Raw genomic sequence first — 16,309 nt, forward strand, 5'->3', positions numbered from 1 at the left:
TCCCCATGGTTCTTGGGTAAAACCTACATGCTCTGAATGTTTACTGAAGGTGCTTGAAATGTATGGTGTGGGAGTCACGGAAGCCCACCAGGAAAATAACAGCCGTGTCAGCACCCTGAGGGATGATATCTGATGCACACAGCTAGTCTGCTTGCACTACTCTGAACTCAAACCTGTCCTGTCGCACGCCTGCCCTGTCAGATCAACAGCAGAGATGCAGTAGTGGAACAAGCCAATTGGGTGCCTGGGGTGGCGCACATGCCCTGCGTCCAGAGGCGGGGCCAGCTGGGGCAGGACTCTCCGCTGGGCCTCCGAGGAATCTGCATGCCTCCTCCCACTCAGCCACCCTACAGCTGATGGGGAAGTGGCGGGCAGACCATTTGGGGCAGTGTAGAACCTGCGGGCAACCAAGCCACCGTGTCACTCCCAGGAGAGACACATGGCTCAGGTGCGCTGCAGGCCCCGCAGTGAGTGCCGCCCGGCATTTTGTCACCCCCCCCCCTCAGTGGCAAAGTGTACCGTATTTTTCGCCCTATAGGACACACTTTTTCCCCTTCAAAAATGAAGGGGAAATGTGTGTGCGTCCTATGGGGTGAATGCAGGCTCCTTGGCTTCAGCGATAGCAACGCGAAGCCTCCGAAGCCTGCACTCCAGAGGCTTCGCGTGGCTTTCACTGAAGCCAGGAGAGTCTGCTCTTTGAGGCTGGCGGTGGGGGAAAGCAGCGCTTCCCCCAATCGCTAGCCCCAGAGGATCGGGGGGCAGCGGGAAGGCGTGCGACGCCTTCGCGCTGCTCCCCGACCCAGCTTGAGGCTGGTGGTGGGGGAAAGCAGCACTTCCCCCCCATTGCCAGCCCCACAAGCTGGTCAAAAAGCCCGCAGGAGCCACACAGCCTTTAAGGAGCGCGCCGCTCTTGGGTGCTTTTCCCCAAGGAGGGAGAAGGGACTGACTGGCTGAGTCAGTCCCTTCTCCCTCCTGTGGGCTTTTGCAGGAGATGGGAGAATTCCCCCACCTCCCGCAAAAGCACCCAGAAGCCACGCGCTCTTTAAAGGCTGTGTGGCTTCTGCCGGTGGGGGAATTCCGCCACCTTCCGCAAAAGCAGGTGGAAGGTCTTGGAGTAGCGCACAGGCTGCGTGCAGCCTGTCCGCTGCTCCCAGAGCTGTGGGGGGTAAATCATATTTTTTTCCCTTGATTTCCCCCCTTGAAAACTAGGTGCGTCCTATGGGCCGGTGCGCCCTATAGGGTGAAAAATACGGTATGATTAAAAATAACACCCTAAACTGTAGTATATCAAGTGATATTGCAAACAAATGTTTATATACTGGGGCAATGACCACTCAAATGCTGCTCAGTCCTCCCGAGAACTTATAACTTTATAAACAAAATCACAAACTAAAAGTGGAGATTCTAATTAAAAATCAGATAATGAAGAAACTGAGCAAGACACAAAAGGGGATATTGCATCATGCTGGATCTCAGGTGGCCAAACAAAGCTTGCATTTCAATCAGTCACATGTCCGGAACTGGATTTCCATGTATTGCAACTGCAACATTCAACCTTGAACCTGACTTTGAGGAGAATTCAAAGGTAAGTCTAGCTGCATAAAACTCATTCTTTTTTCCACCTCTCAGAGAGCCTGCCGTGTATTTGACACGACTTCTGAGCTTGTCTCTATCCGTGAAGCAACAGAACTGGATTTATTGGCTAAAGACCTTAAAAGATCGATGGAACTAAGTGTCTGGATTGGATTGTCAGACAAGGATAGGGTGAGTCTCCGGGGCCTTCTCCTCCTCCTCTGTCAGCACTGTTGGAGCTGATAGTAAATGAATTCAGTGGGAAGATTCTTCTATGGGGCTTCCCCAGCTGATGTCCTCAAAATGTTATGAGAAGGTTCTCTGGACTCAACATACTTGAGGCCAAAACAGTCATGGTGGGCTCCTGGCTGATGTCCTGCAACGCAAATAATGTTGTCTGTGGTTCGTTTGGGTAGAATAATCAAGGAGCGTGTTGTGTTTTGGAAGTGTCTCCTTGTGATCTGTTCTTTCTAAAGAGCATATCAACTCCCTTGTCCCTGCAGGATGGAAATTGGGCGTGGACAGATGGCTCTGTTCCCGAGTTCTTACCATGGGCTGAGGGAGAACCTAATAAACATGGCATCAACTCATGTGCCTCCTTGTTTCGTGGGGACGGTAAGGAGTCCGCTCTCAGGGCTGGTACTTTGGAGCTGCCATGCTCAATGCAATGCGGGTTGCAGTATTTTCTTGATTTCTACTGCAGGTATGAGATGTGCTCCTTGCCTGCTCTTAGGCTAAGAAGTCGTGAGTGAAGGACTTCCTTTAGAGCCCTTTCATCTGTTTGGTAGAGATATTTCCAAGCTGCCTTCCCAAGGTGGCTCAGACTGACAGGGAACACCATCCTAATCCACTTTTGCTTTCCACTCAAGATCCTCCCCATAGATCCCACCACCCACCTTGGCCAGTTTAGTATTGGATGAGTGGCTGGGTTTCTTTTGAATGGGGACATTCTCTGTGGGGACATTCTCTGTGGCTACCGTGCGGTGGGGGGTACATGTGTTTTGAGGGTGTGGGAGTCCCAGCAGCAGCAGCACGCCAAGGAGCTCCTGGTGTCTGATGTTGACTCTGTCTAAGACCATTTCTCTGCATTTTTCCAGGTTTTGAGAAATTTAGAGCAGAGAGCTGCAAGAATGTAGAGCCCTATGTTTGCAAACATAGGCGAAATTACGGATCCTCCTGACCTGTTCGCTCTCCCTGGCTGACCCCATCAAATCTCAGAGGCTTCTACCTGCGCCTTTTTCAGAATATGAAAACGTCAGAGGTGCCCTGCTGCCCCATTCCAATGGCCCTTCTATTCCAGCGTCCTGCTCTCACTGTAGCCTGCAATATATCTAATTGAATACTGCAAGTAGCAAGAGCCCCCTTCCCTGGGAGCCCAGGATGAAGAACCTTTGTGGCCTTTCAGATGTTGCTTGAGCACCACTAGCATCATCCTAGACAACTGGCCACGATGAGTGGGAATGATGAGTGTGGGAGTCCACCAACGTCAGGAGGACAACAGTCTCCCCATCCCTAATAGATGCCTCGGCTCATTGTGAATTTAAACACATGCCCCTGAAACAGCAGTCAATTACTTCCCTTTATTACTTTCTGCCCCTCCCAGCTCACTGGTCTCCAATATCCTGATTCAGATTGAAAGCCATTTAGGACATTCAACTGGTCTCTTTTAGTTTGCAAAGAACCAATGCACTTTTATGGCAGTGTCTTCTAGAGGCCTGGGAAGGGTGAAGCCTTAATGAAAGCAAGCCCTCTGCAGAGGAGAAATGACTGTTTGCAGGTGCAGCTTGAATTCAAACCACACCTGCAAAAAGACAAAGTGGGACTTGCAGCCAGCCCCTTGCAGCTGTGCTCTCAGCGCAAACCAGCTGCTTGTTGCTGAAAGGGTGTCTCCAAAGGGGCTTCAGTCCAGCACTAATTAGATGAGAGCAAGGCAGTAGGACGTTCCCTATGGGGCTTGCTCTTAGCACCGATCAGTGGTGAAGAAGAGGGCCTCTGAGGTGCACTTTCTCATCAATTTGGAAGGGAAATCTATGGGGGGAAATCTGTAATGCAACCAACTCAAGGAGTGCTTGCTATCCCCAAGTCCTGCTTGCAAAGGATTAATTAGGAGCTCACTTTCTGCTCCCAATTGTCCCATAGGATTACCTGCTCCACACCTAACACTGGATCTACTGGACAATGAGCAGAAGAAGGAACCCTCCTCTGCAAATCCTTGACCTTTAAGTCATTTTGATAGGGAAACATAACTGTCTATAATGTGTGCATGCCTCTACAAATATGCTTCAGAAATAAATACTTCTACATTGCATCAGCCTCAGTGGCTTCTCTGTCATTTGTTCAAACACTTCAAAGTGCTGGTTAGGGCCTTCAACACGTTGGCCTTGAGGGCAATCTACTCTTCTATAAGCTATGATACTCGTGGAGGCATGTAGTGATCAGGTGGGATTGCTATGAGGAATTATAACAAATATAGAGTAAGCCATCTGTGTCAGCGATAAAAGCATTGCGTTGACTGGGTTTAAACTATTTTGATATGATTATTGATCAATCTACACCTCTGCATCCCTGTTCAATTTCTCTTTCTTCACAAGTCAGGTACCCACTTAGACAGGCAGGCATCCTGGATCATCAAAGACAGTGGACAGCTTCTTTTGATGTAGCTTTTCTGATATGTTAATCTTAGGATGTTAATCTTAGGGCCAGGAAACAGGTCTCACCTGAAGGTGATAATGATCGCTGTCCTCCTGGCCATCCTCCTTATCATGTATATTGCTTGTTTATCACCTCCGGAGTTGCCAAATGCACTCCTTTGTAGTTCTGTTTTGTTTACCACAGAAATATGCAAGCTTAGTTAGTTTTTGTTGTTTAACTTTGTCCCCACGTGTGGTTTTTGAAATGCTCAGAAGAAATCTGATTGGTTCTTACGAACACTCTGTAAAAAGCTCTTTTGTGAATAAAACGACCTGGGCCGGAGGGTAGACACAGATTATTATACGCACCCTTCCCAGAGTCTTGCTGCTTCAAGCCTCTGTGTGTATTAATCAGAGTTCAATCCTTCCTTTGCTTTGGGAACGCCTCGGAGGCATCTCAGGGAGTCTCCCCTTCAAGTATCCCCAAAATCAGAACTGTATTTGGGAAGCCAGTGTTAAAGTTTGTGGGTCGTAAATCCTTTGACCCACTGAGTCTGCTGCAACGGCCCTGCAATAAATTTGATTTATTGCCACTCCGACAAACTTAAATGGCGCCCACATGCTTCCACTCGCACGCTGCCACTCTTCTCAGTTGCCTGATAATAGCAGAGTTCACACGCAGCGTAAAATGGCTTGTCTGTGTCGACGTGGTGTCTTCAATAACTCAGCTCGACACCAGTGCTTCTAATCTAACACTCTTTATTTAGAAGCATAACAAACAGAAAAGAAAACCGACAGAATCTAGCTGCATGTTCGCAGATTTCTGTCTCTAACAAAAATGAAGCTACCTTGCTCTCAGACAGACAGACTGCTCTCCAGAGAGAGCTCAGCCCCCACAGAGCACAGATCAAAGGAAAATGCCCGGGTCATGTGGGCAATGCACCCAGTGAATCAGAACGCTCCTGGAGTGTTAATTCCTGACTGTCCAGAACCACAACAGCCAGTGGTGCCATGGGGATAGGCACTGCTCTTTAGATATTGGAAGATAGCTATCATCTCTCAGTCTCCTCTTTTCCATGCTAAACATACCCAGCTCCTTCAACCATTCCTCATAAGGCTTGGTTTGCTGTCAGGTCGTTGTTTATTTCCTTGACATTTGATGGGAGGGCGTTCCACAGGGCAGGCGAGGATATGAGAGAGAGAGAGAGAGAGAGAGAGAGAGAGAGAGAGAGAGAGAGAGAACTGGCTGCAGACATGCAGAGAAGTGAATTTAAGAATTGAAAAATGAGAACCGGAGAAGAACCAAAATGGAGAGGCCCCCCCATCCCTACCTGAGGAGGGTACTGTACATTTGGGCCTCCCAGCTCCATGCACACATTCATGTTCTCTGCATTCTCAGAATCTTCCTTGAGCACAATTGTGATGGGCCCAGGGGTAACCCATGAAACATGGTCCAGGACTCTTTTCCTTCTGATGTGGTGTTCTGTCCACAGTACAGTGGTACCTTGGGTTACATATGCTTCAGGTTACATACGCTTCAGGTTACAGACTCCGCTAACCCAGAAATAGTACCTTGGGTTAAGTACTTTGTTTCAGGATAAGAACAGAAATTATGCTTCAGCGGCACTGCGGCAGCAGGAGGCCCCATTATCTAAAGTGGTGCTTCAGGTTAAGCACAGTTTCAGGTTAAGAACAGACCTCTGGAACAAATTAAGTACTTAACTCAAGGTACCACTGTATGCTTAGTGTTAACTGTAAACTGTAAGTTTAAGTGAAGTCTGCTGCAACTGGATTTCTTGTGGTCAGTGCCAATCCTGATTCTATTGGATTTGTTACCATTATGCTCATTTGCCTTCAGTAGCAGTAAAGCTCTGCTGGACGAATTACAATTGCCTCTGGTCTGTTTTTGGGAATACTGCAATGTGTTAAAGTTGTTGCTCTGCTAACTCTGCATATTTTTTGCTCCATAAGACGCACTTTTTTCTTCCTAAAAAGTCAGGGGAAATGTCTGTGCATCTTATGGAGCGAATGTGTAGTCCCTGGAGCTGACTTGCCCAGGGGTAAAAAGCAGATCCTCAGGATTTTTGCATTGGGTCACCCCAAATTCACCATCAGATCTCATAGCATGTCCATGGCTACAGCCTGCACCCAAAAAACCACACATCCACTGTTTCGTGGGGCCGCAATTGCGCAAAAACGTGGTTACAAAGCACAGATCCACATGGATTCTAAGGATTTTTGCACTGGGCTACCCCAAACTCACCGTCAAATCACATGTCTGTGGCCACAGCATGAACCACAAAAATCATACATCCATTGTTTCGCTCAGAATATTTTTTTTCTTGTTTTCCCACTCTAAAAACTAGGTGCGTCTTATGGTCAGGTGCGACTTATGGAGCGAAAAATACGGTATACTCCGGAGTTCTTCTCTGGGTCATACTGAGTAGAATTTCAATGACACATAGCTCAGCGGCCGAGAATCTGCCCTGCATTCAGATGCTCGCAGGTTCAGTCCCACAATCTCCAGCTGGGACTGGGAGAGAATATTGTGTGGAATCCTGGAGAGCCCCTGACAGTCGGCATAGAAAGGACTGAGCTAGATAGACCAATGGGTCTGGCTCAGTGCCTGGCAGCTTTCTATGGTACTTCCTACTTGCAGGACGCGGGTGGTGCTGTGGGTTAAACCACAGAGCATAGGGCTTGCCGATCAGAAGGTCGGCGGTTCGAATCCCTGCGACGGGGTGAGCTCCCATTGCTCGGTCCCTGTTCCTGCCAACCTAGCAGTTCGAAAGCACAAAGTGCAAGCAGATAAATAGGTACCACTCCAGTGGGAAGGTAAACGGCATTTCCGTGCACTGCTCTGGTTCGCCAGAAGCGGCTTAGTCATGCTGGCCTCATGACCTGGAAGCTGTACACCGGCTCCCTCGGCCAGTAAAGCGAGATGAGTGCCGCAACCCCAGAGTCGGTCACGACTGGACCTAATGGTCAGGGGTCCCTTTACCTTTACCTTTACTTGCAGGTGTCCATTTGCAGGCCAGTCCTTTTTCAGGGAAGTGTCATCAGCATGAGGTCACAATGCGACCAAAGCACCTCTCCTGGCAAGCAGGCAGGCACAGGCCAGAGTGGACGGGAACAGTCTCTAAACTGAGGTGGGCAACTCTAAGAGCACACGACCATCTTCTTTGCTGTGACTGAGGTTGGATTCTTTTTTTAAAAGATGTTGAAGGTTTTCCCCCCTCCCTTTGGAAAAGAAATATTCTAACACAAGCAAGAAAAGGGAAGCAAAATATTATTTACAAAAAAAACCCCAGGGCAGTGGGTGGGGAAGAGAAGGCTGAATATTTTAAACCAGCAATACAGCCAAAAAGCTTGTAAAGGCAAGCAAATTGCCCATGAGAATCTCTTCTGAATAACTGGATTTGGAATAAATGTGCAATTAGTTGTTATTGCTTTGGCTCCGACTTGCCCAGGCATGTGGCTGGCTGGCCCCTGTGAGAACAGGATTCTGGGCTAGGTGGGCCGTTGGCCTAATTCAGAAGGCTCTTCTGGTGTTCCTCTGTTCTGCACAGAGCACAACTGAAGTGGAATCCCGGCACTCTGTGGTCCTCTGGCCCATTGGTGGTGTGTGACTCTGGACCACAGCCTAACCTACAGATGATGTGCAATGATAGCACTATCTATTGGCAAAACCTATTGGTGTTTTGCAACTTTCCAACTAGTTGCAGGACCTTAGCCAGACCTAGCAGAGTAAACGCAGAATCCACGGAAACAATTGGCTACTTGGCTGCAGACAGGATGGACGAAGCAGGAACCAGGAACTTGTATTTAGGTGTTTATTATACACAGTGGACTATTTACAGGAACAGAACACGGATCTTTAGCTAGCTCTCTCATACACGACTCACAACTCCTACACCGATACACAGAACTCTGAACTCTGAACTACTGAACCAACACATTCCAGTGAGTGGACCATTAATTATCACTCCCTTGAGAGAGCTTGACCAATCAGGAGGCTGTCTCCATGTTTCTGTTATCACCAGGCAGACGTACTCCTTCAGATTGCCTTCTGGCTGTCTGCCAAACCATAATTGACTCTGTGTGAGTAGCTGCACGTATTCAGATTCCCAACATATCACCGTTCATGTATATGGTACAAATCAAGAAATCCCAAAGAGATGTTTGAACGAAAGATGTGTCCCACCATCTATTTCAGCAAGCATTGTGAGTCAAAGTTGTTTCATGAGAGTGTGGCCTGGATTAGAAACTAGATTGGAAGCAAAATCCAGCTCACCTCCTTTTCCCCATCTCCCTACCCCAGGATTCACCTTACAGGATGTGATTAATAACTACAACAATCTTGTTTATTTCCCCCCAGAAAGCTTTTTCAGTTCTCTATCAGCATAATTCATGACAAGTTGATTTGGGTCCATTCGTCCTGCTCTGCAGCAACTGTAGCTGCCTCAGAATGATATGCATTTGACTCAAATAGATCAGATTCAGTTCAGGATTTGCATCCATTAGTTGCACGGCCCCCATAATCTCATTTCTCCTCCTGATCTCCTTTCAGGGCAAGAAGAAGATTTGAACATGTCTGCAGATGTGTGGGTGGGGTCCTGGCGCCCTCACCGGCCCAGAGGGCCAATCGCTGCCCTCTACAGCAGCCCCGGACCCAAATATGCTCTCCCAACAAATGTAGGTAAGTGAAAAGCAAGGAGTCCAGATACTGGCCCTAGCCTGTTTCTGTAAGAGGTGATCTAGTCCAGCATCAAAATCCTAGAATGGGAGAAGTCTGGGTTGCTGCTTTTGCAGATATTAATATTGTGCAGCTTGAAGCAACTGGATGCATAAAAAACAAGTCCTTTGGGGATAAAACATTGTCCAGCTTGATTCAAAGCTTTACTTGCAGAACTTTCTTCCAAACAGATCAAAAGCAGTAAATGATACATCCAAACAGTTCCTTAATATCGAGAGCATGTCCAGCACAAGCTCAGCATTTTATAAGAAATAACTTTATTTCTTCCAGAAATCAAAACCGTATCTCTCTCCCATTCTAGCCTGCATTCACCTGCCTAAGGCTATGCATCTCCTGGAGAGCTTCATTATCACATCTTACTCCCACTTTGGCTGGGAACAAAAGACCAAAGCCCAACTCCCCAAGATGCTGATTTGCAAATGAATACTTTAATCACCTGATCTAAGGTTAAACACTCAAGTGTTAGTTGGCAGAGAACAATAACAGTTATCAGCTCATCTAGGTGCAAAGAGAGCTCTTCTTTAGCTCCAACGGAATCTTCCAGTTAAACCCTTTCAGCAAAACACACAGGCACTCTCCATTTCAGTGTGAATTAAGCAAATATACTTAACAGCTGCCCAGCATCAAATCAACTCATAGAACTCCTCACCACTGAATGTTGTGATGCGCAGGGGTATAGAAGGCTGAACAAATAGTAGAGGGTGGAAAGGTCTACTAGTTGCAAAAATGAAAAGATTGTCCCTGCTCTGAGGCAGTATAGCTCCTCCATCTCATGGAGAAAAAAAGGGGGGGGGTTGGAAGTTGCCATTTTGCCCTTGGTTGCTGTTAATGGACAAGATGGATTCTATCCATCTCAAGTTCTCCTCTTCTCTCTCTGTGCTCGCTCTTCCTTGCAGGCTACCCGCTACACGACCCTTCTCGCTACCGGGCTCCCGCGTACAGCTTTGGGATCCGCCGGCCCCAAGAGCTAGTGGGTTGCTCCCCTGGGCCAGGCTACCTCATCCCAACCAACATGACTATGAGGGGCAAGGATGGAATCCCTGCATTCTCCATCTACGGACGCCCCAGGGATGTGATGTCTTTTATGACTCCAGGCCCAGGTCAGTCTTGAAATCTGTTATACAACAAACCAACAACACCAAAACTGGCTTATGAATATAAAGGACAATAGGCTCCCTTGGCCAGTAAAGCGAGATGAGCGCGGCAACTCCAGAGTCGTTCGCAACTGGGCTTAACTGTCAGGCGTCCTTTACCTTTTTTAATGTGTTGTGGGGGGGAGTTGTTGCTTTGTTCATTGTTATGTTATGTGTGTTTGTGTTTTTGTACTGTAAACTGCTCTTGCGATCATAGGATGAAGAGCGGTGTATAAATTTAATAAAAAATAGTAACAGAAATGCAGGGCGGTGTTGTGAATTCAGCCTTCCCCTGTGTGCTTTGCTTTTTGCAGGTCGGTATTCACCAGAGAAAGCAAAGAATTTGGCCTACCCTTCTGCCCCCAACTACTCTCTCGCTTCCCGGACAAAGAACTTCGATTATGACCAGTCACCAGGTGAGAGAGCAGCAACCACAGAGAAGCTCCCTCCATCTGGCTGCTGACCTCCTGTTATACTAATATAGGGTGCATGTGCATCAATGCAGATCTATAAATGCATACTACCTAAGCTTGAAAGAACAAGATCTATTGCAAAACAGCCCCATCTATAGGCTGCAACAAGATCCCTTTGCAAAGGTATACAGTGGTACCTCCGTTCCGGAGCCCAGTTCACAACCTGAAAGGAACGCAACCCGTGTCTGTACATCTTTGCATGTGTGGGTCGCGATTCTCCGCTTCTGCACATGCGTGTGACATCATTTTGCGTGTCTGCGCATGCGCAAGTGGCGAAACCCGAAAGTAACCCTTTCCGGTACTTCCGGGTCGCCGCGGGACTCAACCTAAAAAAACATATCATGAAGCAAACGTAACAAGAGGTATGACTGTATATATATTTCGACAAAATACTGTGCAAGCATTCAAGTTTTCTGGAACTCTTCCAGAGATGAGATAAACAGAGCAATATGCAGGGGGTAGAGGAATAGGAAAGTTCCCCAGATGCCGTAACGCACTGAATCCCTTCTCTCCCATTCAACCTCCCCTTTTCCTCCTCTAGGGCCTGCAGCCTATGGCCTCCCTCCCATGCTTGGGCCCAAGGTGATTGGCAAGAGCACCGCCCCCAATTACTCCATTTTTGGACGCAGCATGATTGGGAGTTTCTATGAGGACCTCAGCAAGGTAAGCAGCTGAACAGCCAGGAGTGGGAGATTTAGGAGACCCGGAAACGATTTGATGAAAGCAAAATCAAGAAAACGGGGGGACTTCTTTAAATATGTGCTGAGGAGTCATCTTCTGCTTCTTCGGCAACCGCGGGGCTCAAGCGTGAAGTTTTCTTGGGGCTGGTGTGTGAGGAATATGCAGGACAAAGTGGGGGACTATGCTTTGCATTCAATGTTCTTTCTTTTTTTTTGCATGTAATTTTTTTATTGAATCTTTCATAATGCAGTAAGATATAGAAAACTAATTTTTTAAAAAAGCTAGACAAAAAAACTAAAGCAGAATAAGTAGAATATGGAATAGAATAGAATACAGTGGTACCTCTGGATGCGAACGGGATCCGTTCCGGAGCCCTGTTCGCATCCTGAAAGGAACGTAAGACGCGACCGTGCAGGTCGCATTTTGCCGCTTCCACGCATGCGCGTGACGTCATTTTGAGCATTTGTGCATGCACAAGCGGCGAAACCCAGAAATAACGCTTTCCGTTACTTCCGGGTCGCCGCGGAGCGCAACCCGAAAATGCTCAACCTGAAGCGTATTCATCCCGAGGTATGACTGTAGAATAGAAAATAGAATAGAATAGAATCTTCTTTCTTCTTCTCCTTCTTCTTTGGCGATCACTCGTAGCCAAGTAAGATTGTCTTCCATAAACACGGTTTTAACAATGAGTCCATAAGTGACTGTGGAGGCCAATTCTGGATCCACACGTCCTTCCACAGTGGGGACACAGGTTTCCAGGCAGGAGTTGATCACGGTGTTGATTTTCCAAGCATGCCTTATACAATCCAGTGTGGAGACTCCAAGACTGTTGGATAGTGCCTTGTGGTCAGTGTGGTGTAGTGGTTAAGAGCAGTGGACTCGTAATCTGGTGAACCGGGTTCGATTCCCTGCTTCTGCACATGCAGCTGCTGGGTGACCTTGGGTTAGTCACACTTCTCTGAAGTCTCTCAGCCCCACTCACCTCACAGAGTGTTTGTTGTGGGGGAGGAAGGGAAAGGAGAATGTGAGCCGCTTTGAGACTCCTTAAAGGGAGTGAAAAGCGGGATATCAAATCCAAACTCCTCCTCCTCCTCCTCCTCCTCTTCTTCTTCTTCTTCTTCTTCTTCTTCTTCTTCTTCTTCTTCTTCACCTCCTTCTTCACCTCCTGCATCCAAGCTGGGACCAAACATCTTCGGACCACAATAGCGAGGCTGAGAGGTCTTGTCGCTTGGGCAGCCTAGGACCTCCAAACACACAGCCCAGGCTTGCGCCCCAGAGCAGTCCTTTTGGGGCTGCTAACGGAGCGGTTTGGCTTCACCCTCAAAAGTGCAGTCCATTGTCTCTCAAGACAGACAGATGCCAACCATGATGAGAAGGGAAATGGGGTTCTGCTCAATGACTTTCACATGCCCATAATCAGAGGACATTGAAGCACCCTAGAAAGGGCTGGAGAGGTCCAAGGTGGGTGGCTGGGACTGCTCTTGGGCATGCCTGGCCTAGTGACCCTTTTTCTCCCCTTGCTCAACAGACACCAGGGCCCTGCAACTACCGCCTTGTGGATCCCAGCGTCTACAAGAACCGCCCACCCCACTTCAGCATGCTGGCCCGCAACATGCCCCCAGGAGACAACACTTTGAAGCCGGGTCCAGGAGCCTACAGCCCCGAGAAGGTGAGGACAAGTGGCACCAGAAGGCGAGGGGTGCAGTTGTTCTGCCCCAAAGATAAGGGTCTTATGGGATGGTGGGAGAGGCGGACAGCTCTTGCCCCAACATTCAAATGTGATGGGCAAGGTGATCTTCATTAGCATCACCTCCAGACTTGATTATTCTAACTCACTCTACGTGGGGCTGCCCTTGAGACTGACCCAGAAACTCCAGCGGGTGCAGAATGCCACGGAGAGACTCCTTATGGGGTCCTCGCTGCAGGATCACATTCACTCGGTGCTATCCCAGCTGCACTGGCTCCCGGTGGAGTACAGGTTACAGATAGGTAGCCGTGTTGGTCTGCCATAGTCAAAACAAAATCTTTGTTGATAAAATCTTTGTATCAACACTAATCAGTGATCAGCTACCCTGATGAACCCTCCAATGATGCCATCATTCCTTTGCAAATGGCAAATGCATACCCATCCACATGGCACCACTGGCTTCCCAAACAGATGCAGTTCTGATGATAATGAGTGTGTGTGTGTGTGTGTGTGTATGCCTGGCATGCTCTGGTCCATGGGGTCACGAAGAGTTGGACACGACTAAACGACTAAACAAACAAACATATATAAAAACAAAAACAAAAATTCCTTCCAGTAGCACCTTAAAGACCAACTAAGTTAGTTCTTGGTATGAGCTTTCGTGTGCATGCACACTTCTTCAGATACACTGAAACAGAAGTTGCCAGATCCTTCTATATAGTGAGAAGGTGGGGAGGGGTATTACTCAGAAGGGTGGTGGGAATGGGTGATTGGCAGATAGCTGTGATGAGCTGTGGAGTACAGGGTCAGGTTTAAGGTGCTGGTCTTGACCTTTAAAGCCCTATACAGCGCCTCTCCTGGTATGTCCCACGGAGGACCTTACAGTTTTCAAGCAAAAACATCTTGGAGGTCCTGGGCCACACGGAGGTTAGGCTGGCCTTGACCAGAGCCAGGGCTTTTTCGGCCGTGGCCCCGATCTGGTGGAACGCTCTGTCCCAAGAGACTAGGGCCCTGCGGGACTTGACATCTTTCCACAGGGCCTGCAAGACAGAGCTGTTCCTCCAGGCCTTTGGCCAGGACACAGTCTGACCCCATCTCTCCTTTGGTAATCCTCACAGAACTCTAGCCCAATGGTTGCCATTAATTTGATTCTCAATTGATTTTAGGATGAATTGATTTTAGAATGTATTTCTATTAATTGGTTGTGATTTTATGTAAACCGTGTTCCTTCTACTGTTGTTAGCAGCTCTGAGCCCGGCTTCGGCTGGGGAGGGCGGGATATAAATAAAATTATTATTATTATTATTATTATTATTATTATTATTATTATTATTATTATTATTATCCCTCCACAATCTCTGCAAGCAGGAGCATGCATGTTGACAACCTAACCAGAAATTAAATATACTCTTGGTCGGCCTCCTCTGCACACCTTCCAGCTTGTCAATTGTGGTGCTCAGAATTGGACTAAGTACTCTGGGTGTGGTCTGACAGTACAGAGTGTGATGTGAGATCTTGGCGTGCCAAGAGCCTTCCATGTCCCCACCCCTTCCCTTCCGCTGGCGGTGCCTAACCCTGCCCCTCCCTCTCTCCTTCCTCCCACAGCACACCCCGCAACGTGGCTTGACCTTCGGGATCCGCCACTCGGACTACGTGGCTCCTCTCATTGTGGACGTGGCAGATTAAGCTGGCCCCACCAGCGGAGATGGTCTGGACAAGAAATGTTCCTTTGGAAACACGTGAATCTCTCGGTGCTTTGTGTTGTTGCTGGAGATTGGGGCCTGGGGAGGGAACTGGGGTGTGCAGCATCCAAGGCCGGGGAAGGTCCTCAGAGATGGGGAGCTGGGTTCAGTGAGGCGGCTGCACCTTTGGGTCTCCCTGTTCCCGAATTCTTTGGCTGGATTCCCCTGGCTGAATCACCCCTAAGTCTATCCAAGTGTAGTTGAGTTGAAGCGGGGCTGGGAACTGTGGGTTTTCCCATTTCTGCATGGTGGGCTTTACAGGGGGCAGGGAGGCAAAGATCTCAATGATTGTAATATTTGCTAATTTCCCTGTTTTGTGAGCTTGAAGCAAAAATACAGTGCTGCCCCGCAAGACGAATGCCTCGCAAGACGAAAAACCCGCTAGACGAAAGGGTTTTCCGTTTTTGAGTTGCTTCGCAAGACGATTTTCCCTATGGGCTTGCTTCGCAAGACGAAAACGTCTTGCGAGCCTTGCGATTTTTTTTCGCTCCCCCCCCCTTTTTTCTAAGCCGCTAAGCCGCTAATAGCCTTTTAGTCGCTAAGCCGTTATGCCTTTAATAGCCGCTAAGCCGCTAAACCGCTAATAGCGCTAATCCACTAAGCCGCTAATAGGGTTGCTTCGCAAGACGAAAAAACCGCTAGGCGAAGAGACTCGCGGAACAGATTATTTTCGTCTTGCGAGGCACCACTGTAAATCAAAATTCTGTGCCCATAATGGCGAAATTCTGCAACCTTTATAAATTCAGGAGCCTGAGAAAACTGTACATATCTTTCCCAATTTGCATCATGTGCTCTCCTTCTGCCAATCACACAGGGCCAGATTTAGGGTTGATGAGGCCCTAAACTACTGAAGGTAATGGGGCCCATAATATGTCCAGCTGTCCTTTGTCAACAACAAATGGTCACTGTTTTTTGTCTTGAATATATGCTATACAATAATTTATGGACCTAATAGGTTTCTAAAGACATTTGCACATAACAAAAATGTATTTTATCAATGTAATTGTTGAACTGAAATACAATTAAGAAGTATATTAATAGAGAAATAATTATTAGGCTCTAACTTAAAATGATTTTTTATTAATAACGAACTTAATAATGCAAACACATTGGCATTTGGCAATAACAAAAGTTCCTTTAGAAACACAATTTACAAAGACTCGTAATCTAGTCTCTAGAAACTTGCTATAACATGAAATAATAATAGGTGTAAATATGTGATGCAAACTACTAATAATTCTAAAGAGCCGAATGTAGGCACCCTATATATAGAAAGGAGAAAAGCAGTGATATTTTAGGGAGCAGGCTAGCAGGCAGGGCCCATGACTTGCATCATAGGAGCCTACACAACACAAAACATTGTTGCTGTAAAAATGTAAAGGTACCCCTGCCCATACGGGCCAGTCTTGACAGACTCTAGGGTTGTGCGCAGACACTTCCGGGTCACGTGGCCAGCGTGACAAGCTGCATCTGGTGAGCCAGCGCAGCACACGGAACGCCGTTTACCTTCCCGCTGGTAAGCGGTCCCTATTTATCTACTTGCACCCGGGGGTGCTTTCGAACTGCTAGGTTGGCAGGCGCTGGGACCGAACGACGGGAGCTCACCCCGCCGCGGGGATTCGAACCACTGACCAT

General features: G+C 47.8%; 1 protein-coding gene across 1 annotated transcript; it reads left to right on the forward strand.

The window, feature by feature from the left end:
- The first annotated feature begins 8,789 nt into the window (after positions 1–8,789).
- On the forward strand, positions 8,790–14,720 carry LOC114606061 (ciliary microtubule associated protein 1A-like). Its single transcript, XM_028747835.2, has 6 exons — positions 8,790–8,901; positions 9,855–10,058; positions 10,406–10,507; positions 11,106–11,227; positions 12,774–12,914; positions 14,538–14,720. Exons 1-6 carry the CDS (start codon positions 8,793–8,795, stop codon positions 14,616–14,618), a joined length of 759 nt encoding a protein of 252 aa, XP_028603668.1. The 5' UTR covers positions 8,790–8,792; the 3' UTR covers positions 14,619–14,720.
- The last annotated feature ends 1,589 nt before the right edge of the window (positions 14,721–16,309 follow it).

Source organism: Podarcis muralis, chromosome 10 (assembly GCF_964188315.1).
Source record: "Podarcis muralis chromosome 10, rPodMur119.hap1.1, whole genome shotgun sequence".
In the NCBI taxonomy this organism is placed as follows: domain Eukaryota; kingdom Metazoa; phylum Chordata; class Lepidosauria; order Squamata; family Lacertidae; genus Podarcis; species Podarcis muralis.

Bases quoted from the DNA above. Each gene is read 5' to 3' on its own strand.
- LOC114606061 (XM_028747835.2), top strand. From the start codon at position 8,793: ATGTCTGCAGATGTGTGGGTGGGGTCCTGGCGCCCTCACCGGCCCAGA. The intron at 10,059-10,405 runs GTCAGTCTTGAA...TGCTTTTTGCAG, and splicing joins TTTTATGACTCCAGGCCCAG to GTCGGTATTCACCAGAGAAA. The intron at 11,228-12,773 runs GTAAGCAGCTGA...CTTGCTCAACAG, and splicing joins TCTATGAGGACCTCAGCAAG to ACACCAGGGCCCTGCAACTA.